This window comes from Nannospalax galili, unplaced genomic scaffold (assembly GCF_000622305.1).
Source record: "Nannospalax galili isolate Female #2095 unplaced genomic scaffold, S.galili_v1.0 scaffold772, whole genome shotgun sequence".
NCBI classification, from domain to species: Eukaryota; Metazoa; Chordata; class Mammalia; order Rodentia; family Spalacidae; genus Nannospalax; species Nannospalax galili.
This window is the reverse complement of record NW_008332097.1, coordinates 1,858,504-1,868,372: the sequence shown is the minus strand read 5'-3', so window position 1 is coordinate 1,868,372 and position 9,869 is coordinate 1,858,504. Positions and strand designations below refer to the sequence as shown.

At 41.9% G+C, this 9,869-nt stretch overlaps 1 protein-coding gene across 6 annotated transcripts in view; it reads left to right on the top strand.

The window, feature by feature from the left end:
• The window catches only part of Limch1 (LIM and calponin homology domains 1), a 353,723-nt gene that overhangs the window by 148,752 nt on the left and 195,102 nt on the right, over positions 1-9,869 (top strand). For all 6 annotated transcript variants that reach the window (XM_008827219.2, XM_029560687.1, XM_029560686.1 and 3 more), the window contains exon 2: positions 341-411. In XM_008827219.2, coding sequence (XP_008825441.1) covers positions 341-411 — 71 coding nt within the window. The remainder of the gene's footprint in view (positions 1-340; positions 412-9,869) is intronic.

Sequence of the window (9,869 nt, the reverse complement as noted above, 5' to 3'; positions counted from 1 at the left end):
AGAGAGAGAGAGAGAGAGAGAGAGAGAGAGAGAGAGAGAGAGAGGTGATATCCTTTGGCCTTGATTTACTGCTTTGAACCCTCAAAAGTAACAAACTCCTATCAGGAAGAGCAGATACTTTATAAGGTACCAAGTAGAAAAAAAAGATACAAAGAAATGGTCTAAATTTATCTTAGCTGATCCATGAGAAAGCCACATACAGTACAGAAATTCAAGGCTAAATAGATTTTCCGTATTCTTGAATGTCATGTTTTTTTTTCAAGGTTCTTAAATGTTTTTAATATTGAGCTTCCTGATTATAAAAGAAAATTTCATGCTTTTTTTTTTTTTTTTTTTTCAGCAAGTCACTGGCCGAAGTTTTGGTGATAAAGACTTCCGGACAGGGTTAGAAAATGGAATCCTTCTCTGCGAGTAAGTATAGCCTGTATTCCTTTGTTTTCATTCCAGAAGCATCCTTGAGACCATTCTGTTTGTCTGTAAAACTTGCAGTGTTTTATTTTTGGTTGAGTCACAGTTTGAATCTGCAGCTCAAGGGAAAAACCACTGGGTGAGGCAGGGAACACAGATGGGAGGGAGTCTTGGTGTACAAAGGGGGTAGTGGGGACAGTGCAGTGACAAACAATGATGAAGAACCCATCGGGTGGAACTCGGCTCCCACTCACTGTCACTGTGTACAAATTTGTGCCCAGGTGATTGTAAAGATGTGAGTCTACTTGTGCTAACCATACCAAATATTTCTCCCCTTTAAAATCCCAAACCAAAGCGTTTTTTACCCAGTGAACCCAGTGTTGTGTATACTTAGGACATCTTAAAGGCAAGCCAGGAAGTGTTCCTCACGGGCAGGTTTTTTGGTACATTTAGTTTGTGTTGTTGGCAAGAATTCCAGAGTGTGCAGTGATAGCAGCATCTGTCATGTTTTGAAGCAAAGCTCTGCCATAGAGTCCTGCTGTGACAATAGAATTGGGAGCTTTCTGGGAAGTGATTTTAGACACAAAATAATCCTGAGCTTTAATGCTTACAGGTGTTTAAGGACATATACTTCAAACCAAGACTTCAAATTTCAAGTTTATTTAATAGACTGTATAATTTTGATACTGATTTTTGTGTTATTGAGAGGTAATGGAGATTCAATGAAACACTCTATTCCTAAATGTATATAATCTGATGGGTTTTGAAGAACATATGCAAGCCTGTTCTGTGCTCTCATCAAGACATAAAAATTACATCCTCTCAGGTCGCTTCCCACTGAATCTCAGCACCCTGGCAACTGCACTGTTCTGGTCTTCCTTCATCATAGCAGGACTTTGCCTCTTCTTGATCCATATGCAAATGGAGTTACAAATAGTGGGTGCTTATTGTGGTGACTTTCAGAATATTATTTGAGGTTGAAAATGCAGGGACTTTGGAACCTCAAAAACTGAATATTCATAGGGACTGGAGATAGCTCAGTGCTTTCAGAGCACTTGTTGCTGTTGCAGAGGACCTGGGTTCATTTCCCAGCACCCACATGGCATCTCACAACCACCTATAACTCCAGGAGATCTGATGACACGCACATGCACACGTATGATATACGTACTGACAAGCAGGTACATACACATGAATAAAATAAAATGTTCAAGTCCCTGCTTTTCTTTTGCACATCATTTAACCTCCTTGAGTTTCAGTTTTTCTAAATGGTGGTATAAGTTTGCTGTTCTACTGCGTAGGCATTTTGTGGGCCTGAACTGTGGGTAAGGACTTTAAAGAACTATGCGGTGCTTTAAAAATGCCACTTATTTTGTAACCTTCTCAGTGTAGTTCATGTCAGCATTTTCTTCTGCCTCTCCTTCTTGGTTCAAAGATACATTGATGGCCCCAGATTGTTGTTTCCTTACCTTCCTTTCAGGGAGACCTTCTTCCCAGTCTGCACTTTCCTCAGCACCTCTCTTTCCCTGTGCTAGGTCTAGACCGGAACTCATCCATAGGTGAACTGTAGTTAGTTCCCTCCTTGAACTGAGCTGACAGGTTCCAAGCTGCCCCTTTGAGCTAGCACTGGCTGTGCGATTATTCTGGGCTCAATCCTCTCTTTAATTTATACCTTGCGGAGAGCTTCTCAAAGTACATCATGCTTTCCATTGAAGTGGGTCTTCGGTACCAATTTTTTTTTCATTCAGTATTTACTCCAGACATTCTGGTAGGTACCAATCTTTCTTCTGTGTTCCCAGGAATTATTCTGTCAGGTGAAAATATCACCTGTTGCCTTTGAATTCAGAAAGAGCTTCTCTGAAGACAAGGCTCAGGATTTAGAGGCATTTACATCTAGAATTTGCTTCCAACTGAGAGGGTGGAGTCTCGCCATGCATGCTGAGGCACTAGCTGTTGTTAGACTTTTGCAAATGCTTTAATGAATGTCAGGGTGCTCAGGTGGAAAGGTGAGCCTTAAACTAAGGATGTGGTTAGCAAATAGATGACCAGGACATCACAGAGTATATGACAAGGGGCTCGTTTGAATAAAGGGCACAATTGATAATCTGAGGTTGAAGGATGTCGGTAGCTGTTGCTGTCTGGACAGATGGACAAGCCCAAGATGGGTGAGTTGTTGCCTGAGTCTTCTAACCAGAGTGTATTGTTTTAGAGGCAGAGGACCATAGGTTGAGTCCTGGCTTCCCCAATTAGGCTCCAGCTGGTAGCCTGGCATAGTGTGCTGAGGAGGTATGAAGTACATGGTGGTCCAAGGCAAGGATAGCCTGGAACAGCAGCCTCAGTCACAACCTTGGGGAGAAAGGTGGGTCAGGAGCTGCAGAAACCTGACACAAACAGATTTCTAAGTGCGGAACCCACAGAGCCATGGAAACCACACCCATGGCCCCATCGCTAAGAGAAGTGAACAGTGGAAAAAGACTCCCCCTCTCACCTCTGTAGTATCTGCAGGCTGATGTTAGCAGGTGCATTTCCTAGGATGGGGATTCTGAGGCCAATCTACTAAGAAGGGGCAAATTGCGTTATTCCAAAAGTGACACCGGTTTATAGGAGAGAAGAAAATGCAGAAAGTTTGACTTGGAGAGTCTTAGGGAGTGACAGGTCCTACCCATTAGAGCCAACCAGGTCTTAAATACCTGCGTTTGGTGAGTATGTGAGGCTGCCTTAGGCTGTGCCACCCTCTAGAACTAGAGAAGTTTGTGGATGCTGGTGAAGTTCTTACTCAGAGCTCCCAACCATATTGTAGCATTTAAAAATACAAGAGCTCAGCCAGGTGTGGTGGCACAAGCCTTTAATCCCAGCACTTGGGAGGCAGAGGCAGGTGGATCTTTGTGAGTCTGAGGCCAGCTTGGTTTACACAGAGTTTCTATTTATTTATTTTTGGTCATTTAGAGACAGGGTCTCCCTATAGCCCCAGCTGTCCTGGAACTCACTAAGCTGTACCTCTAGTCCTATAGCTCCAGTTTCTTTTTTCCTCATATTCTTTTTTGCATGTATCATTTGATACTGTTCTTTCTGAATTCCCCTCTGCTTCTAGAAAGCAGTAATTTAGTATAGGAGAGGACTCATAAAGGACTTGTAAAGTGATATGCTAATCTATGGAAAATGGCATGTGGAGATATAAAATGAGTTTATTTTTAGAGTAAAGGAATGAACTCAATGGGAAGACACTAACTTGAGACTTACTAGAACTATCTTAAAGTATTTTAGGATTGCTGGGTGTGGTGTCGCATGCCTTTAATCCCAGCACTTGGGAGGCAGAGGCAGGCAGATCTCTGTGAGTTCAAGGCCAGCCTGGTCTACATAGTGAGTTCCAGGACAGCTGGGTCTACAGAGAGACCCTGTCTCAAAAAGCCAAAAAAAAAAAAAAAAAATACAAGAACTGTACAGTTTCCGTCTTTGAATACTAAGCAAGTCATCTCTCAGAGTGGTAATCTCAATCCTTATTATGGTTTGAATATGAAATGCCCTCCCTCAGGCTCATGAGTTCATGAGTTTGAATGCTTGGTCTTCAGCTGCTGGTGATGTTTGAGGAGGTTACAGAACCTTTGGGACCTAGCTGGGGAGGAGGGGCACTGGCTCCACTTCCTGTCTGTATTAGTTACTTTTCTGCTGCTGTGATAAAACCATAAGGGAATTTATAAAAGGAAGAGATTATTTGATCTTATGGTTCCAGGGGAATTAGAGTTTGTCTTGGTGATGGGAGGTGGCTGCAGCAGGAGCAGAAGCAGAGGCTCACATCTTCAGGCAGCACAGGAAGCAGAGGGCCATGGGAAATCCTGCAAGGCTTAAGAACTCTCTAAGCCCGCCCCCAGTGATATGCTTCCTCCAGCCTTACCACACCTTCTAAGACCTCCCAAAATAGCACCACCAAGTAGGGACAGAATGTCTGAATACTTAGAGCCTATGGTGGACATTCTCATTCAAACCACCTCACTGTCCCATCTCTGCTTCCTGATCTGCCCAAATGTGAGCAAGCAGCCTCAGATTCCTGTTACTATAGTCAGGAACTGCTCTTGCCACCATGCCTTCTCTGTCATGATGAGCTGTACTCTCAAATGGGTGACGTCAAAATGAACCCTTTCTCCCTTAAGTTGCTTCTTGTTAGGTCAGAGCAATGAGAAAATTAGGTAATATTAAGTAGATAATATAGTCTATAAAAACTATGTAGAACCTTCTAACTTTGGTATTCAAGTAAAAGCTCAGATAGTCTTTTATTTCAGTGTTATGACAATCTAGTTGGCAGATATATAAACTCTCACCTTTTTGCACAAATTTGGTCCATTTTCAATGTTAGTTGCAACTATGTAGAGACTCCATGCTCTTTATTCACCAAAAATGCTCTGGGTTGTTCGTGAGTTGGAAAACAATCCCTCCTTGTTCTCATTGAACAGAAAAGGTGCTTCTGTTTTAGCAGCCTGGCTGCAAATTAACCTGTGGGCTCCGAAGTTCTATGACTAAACCCATTTTTCAGAAGAAATAGCTGAAGCTCAGAAGAGGATTGAACAACTTGGCTAACGTCACTCAGATAAGAAAGACTTAAATCGAGGAGGTTTGTTTTGTTTGATTTGTCTCTTAAAATAGTTTTTGGAATTAGAATTTTTACGGGAGAGAAAAGTAAGAAGTTGAGGGATGAGGTTGAAATGAATGGTTGATATCAGAAAATCTGGAGTGTGGAGAAGGACAGTACAGAGGATGAACCACTGGGTCTCAGATGGGCAGAGGATGAACAAACTGGATGACTGGATGGTCTTAGAAAAGTAGAAGCATCAAGAGTCTGGTGGTCCCTATTGAGATGAAAAGGCAGGTCCATTAGAGTATGGGTGTGGGGAAGCTGGGGAAGAGGAGCCAGCAGATGATGTAGGGGTTTTAGTTTTATTAAGCAACCGGATGGAGACAAATCAGAGTGATGGGCCAGAGCTGGGCATGGTGCAGCACACCTTTAATCCCAGTACTAGGTAGGCCAAAACAGTCAGATCTCTGTGAGATGGAGTCCAGCCTGGTCTACATAGTGAGTTCCAGGCAGCTGGGGCTACAGGGAGACCCTGTCTTAAAACAAAGCATAATGGTGGAGCTGGCTTAAGATGAAAGACAGGAAAGAGAAAAGATGGGCACCAGGTAGCATTTTAAAAAAGAAATGTGTAGCATCCCCAGGAGCTGTCGGACTTCACACAGCTTTGCACTGTGACCCTGTACAGTGAACCTTACATATGCGTGTATCTTTCAGGTGGGAATAGCAAGTGTAGAGGGTACACACCCCATGGAACTGCAATAGATATGTTTTTCTTTCAGTAACTTATCTTTCTTTGTCATTTGTACTAAGTGTGTGTAGTGAAAGTTTTCAAAGTTAAATGCTCAAGTAATGTGTGTCCTCTGCTTAGGGTTTCATAAAAGGTCTAGGATTAGTGTGACAGAGCTGCAAATATGTGACAAGTGGCAGAATATTAACCAAATACTGCACTGTGTTCTTGAGGATGTAAGGGTGATAAAGGAAAGTTACAAAGAACCAGTCCTGGAAGAAACTATTCCCCAAATGGAGCCACTGAGTCCAGCTGTCTAGACTGCCTCGGAATAATTCCAGAAAAGGAAGTTTCTGCCACGCTTTCCTAGTGCAATTTTATTTGTAGACAGAACTCTATGGAACTTATCTACTATGTAGATAAGAGATTGGAAAATTATGGTCTTCAGCTTATTTTTGTATTAGCCGTCTTGTTCAGAATAATTTTATGTGTTTTAGGGATTATAAAACAAAGCAAAATCCTGTGTGTGGCTCACAAAATGGAAAATATTTACTGTCTGCTTCTTTATCATAAAACATGACCACCCCCAAAGGACTATGGAATTAATTTTAGGCATAAATCAATTATTCTCATAAAGTGAAGTGATTGAGTTTGACCAGTGCAAGATACTATTTGGGTAAATCAATTTTCTATTTTTTTTTTTTTTTTTTGCAAAAGATTTCCTCAAGAGTTTCTTTAGAAGTTTTTCCTTCAACTTTTCATTTTTGAACAAGAATGATATAGTGGGTAGGTACCCACATATCCCATGTCCACGTACACTGATTATTCTCAATTTTCCATATTTATTGCATTTGTCCATCTGAACATGCCTCCTTTGCCCTCACCATTTGAAAGCTTGATATACTTATGAGACTCAGCTCCTAAATGCTAGAGCATGTATCATCTAAATAACAAAAACATTCATTCTTCTTCTAGATGTTTAGTGATGTAGTCATGTCTAATGTAGAGTCCATAGTTAAATGTTTCCCATATCCCCAGTAATATCCTATCTCCTGATTCTTTAAAATGTAGAGTGTCTCATCAAAGATCACACATTGTATTTGGCTATCATTTCTTTTTTAGTCTCTTTGTAAAGCTTGAACAGTTCATCCAAGTCCTACCTTTTGTGTCTTTCATGATATTAATACTTTTGAAAATCACAGATGATTTTGTAGAATGTGACACATTTAGGTTTTCTCATTGCTTCCTTGTGATTACTTCCTTGTGATTAGGTGCAGGTTGGATAGTTGGGCAAGAGTACCACAAGGTGATGTATCCTGTTCTTTGCATGCTACATAACGAGGTTTGTCCCATTGCTGGTAATGTCGTAGCTTATCTTTGGTTGAGGCGATATCTCCTGAGCTTCTGCATTGTTAGTATGTGTTCTAGTTTGCTTTCTGTTGCTGTGATAAAACACTGGACAAAATCACTTGTGAAGAAAAAGGTTATCTGGCTTGCAGTTCCATGGAGAGAAGAGTCAAGACAGGAACTCAAGGCAGGATCCTGGAGACAGGAACTCAAGCTGAGACCATGGAGGATTCTGCTTACTGGCTTTCTTCCTCTGCTTGCTCAGCTTCCTTTCTTATACAGCCCAAGCCCGCCTACCTAGGGGATGACACTGCTCCCAGAAGTCTGGGTCCTCCTACATTAATTAGCAATTAAGAAAATGCCTCACAGACAAGGCCACAGGCCAATCTAATGGAGGCAATTCCTCAATTGAGACTCTCTCTTCCCAGGTATGTCTAGGTTTGTGTCAAGTTGAGTTGATAAAGCATACTATGACAGTATACATGTCCCCTTTGTAATCAGTGAAAGATACTCAGAGACCGAGGGACAAATTTGATCCCAAAGTCCTCCAGTCAAGGGGATTGGCAGCACTGATGATAACTCCTGAATTAAGTGTTGCATCACTGGTAGGAACGCAGTGATTTCTAGTTCTTTTCTTCCTACATTTGTTAGCTGGCATCATGATGTCATCTTCAGATCATCCCACCTCCTTTTATTTGAGGATCACTTGTAAAGTCAAAGAATTCTTTTTATTCAATGTGTAATGAACCAGTTACATTCTGATTTTCATGTTCCACTTAATACAAATAATCTCCATGGAGAATGAACGATGTGGTCTTTTGGAGGTTTTTGAGTCGTTTTTAAAAATATAAATATAACCAGAATATAGAACTTCTAAGCTTATAAAGGCAGTATGGGGAAGAATAGATTTTAAAGCTTTTCTCTGTTGTATGGGTAGATGGTTCATGTTTGAGTTTGTTTTCCTGTTCTCTTCCACTTCTTGATTTATGTCAGTTTTTACCTTGGGAAGGTCACATGCTCCACACACTGGTCAATGTTCATGGGCACTGACCAACATCACTTCTTTGGGGAAATCCAGGGGGCAGAACCTTCCAGTTTAGACTCAGAGATGCAGGAAGCTTCTGAGTGATGTCCCTAGGAATCTGGACAGTCTAGGCCTAGGTTGGGTCTGCAGAGATTAGAGCTATAGAATCCTTGTTATATTTTTGAGTTTTACTAAGATGACTTTTTCCTCTGAAATAGTAGATATATGTGAATTAAAGAGTCTGTTAATGATTACCATAGTTCTTCATATCCTTTATATTCATTTCAAGAATGTCAAGGAAACACATTCCTAAGGCCTTTAGTTTTTTGTGTGTTCTGACCAGAGCAGTGTGAAAGTTCAGATTTTCACTCAGAACCATAGCGACATCATTTGCTTGGGGTACTGGAAAGAATTCTCTATTTTGGGTGTCATTTGATGTATAAATCAAGAACCAGTGTGCTGTGTGGGGCTGTGCCACTCAGTGGTCACCATGAGCACCACAGGCGCCGCCTCCTGGCTTCCTTTCTCCTCTTCTCTCCTCCTGCCCCTGTGGCATAATTCGCTGACATGGTTTCAATTTTTTGGCGCAGTCATTTGAGAAAGAAGAGTCAGGCTTTCCTGCATTTTCCCCTGTAAGGTATAAATGAGAGTAACTGGGAATCCTTTCCCTGATGATAAGGCAGAATTGCTAAATTACAGAAAACAGTTTACATTCTTTGGTCTGCGATAGGAAATCTTCACTTAGAAGCGGGGGTTGAAATCAATAACACTTCCCTTTCCCTTTGTCCAGTTCTTTTTTTCTCTTCCATCTTTTCCAGTCTTCTGGATTCAAACACTAGCTTGTGTAATTTGGGGGAGGGAGTCAGGAGTAGCTGGGGAGTTGGAGTTCTTTACTGTTAATTTTTATAGTTGCATTTTTATAATGCAGCTAAACTCAATTTAAACAGAAATGGGGAGTGGTTGTCTCATATGAATAAGCACAGAAGGAAACCGTACACACACATCCTGGCTACAGGCCTAACTGCACACCTGTGCTTCAGCTATGCCATCGCAGCAGTCTCGCCTGTCTGTCTGTCTTCATGCCTGTCTGAGTAAATTTTTCCCATGTAGTGATAAAGTCCATCATCATTTGTTCCCAGCTAACATTAAATTAGCAGCTTCCCAGTCCTAGATGGCAGAGGGCTGGTTAGTTACCGTTTCTAAGTACACACTGCCGTCCGTTCTTCATTGGCCCATTTGGGTCTTGAGCCATCTTGGAATTAAATGAGGCCAGGTTTGGATTTGATGTGCTTTCCCTGCTCAGCTTTCTGCTCCATTCCAAATTTCCCCCATATACCCAGAAAGCTGAGCAGGGAAGGCACATCAAATGGAAGTTGAAAAGTTTTTATCAAAGAAGAAGAAATGGCAGTTGGGCCAACAAAAATAACAGATGCTGACCAAGGCACTCTCACCCAACCACAGCATATTTCCTTCAGAACGTGTAGTAAAGAACTTGGAGGTGGGGAGCAGCATGCTTTGTAAAGTCTCTTAGTGCACATGCCACAGTGCTCTTGTGGAGGTCATAGGGCAACTTGCAGGGTTTGGTTCTCTCCTATCACGTGGGGCTTGGGGCATTGAACTCAGGTTGTCAGGGTTGGCAGCAAGTACCTTTGTCCTCTGAGCCATCTCCCCAGCCTGCATTATTATCACACTGTGTGTGTGTGTGTGTGTGTGTGTGAGAGAGAGAGAGAGAGAGAGAGAGAGAGAGAGAGAGAGAGAGAGAGAGAGAGAGAGAAAGAGAGAGAGAGAGAGAGAGA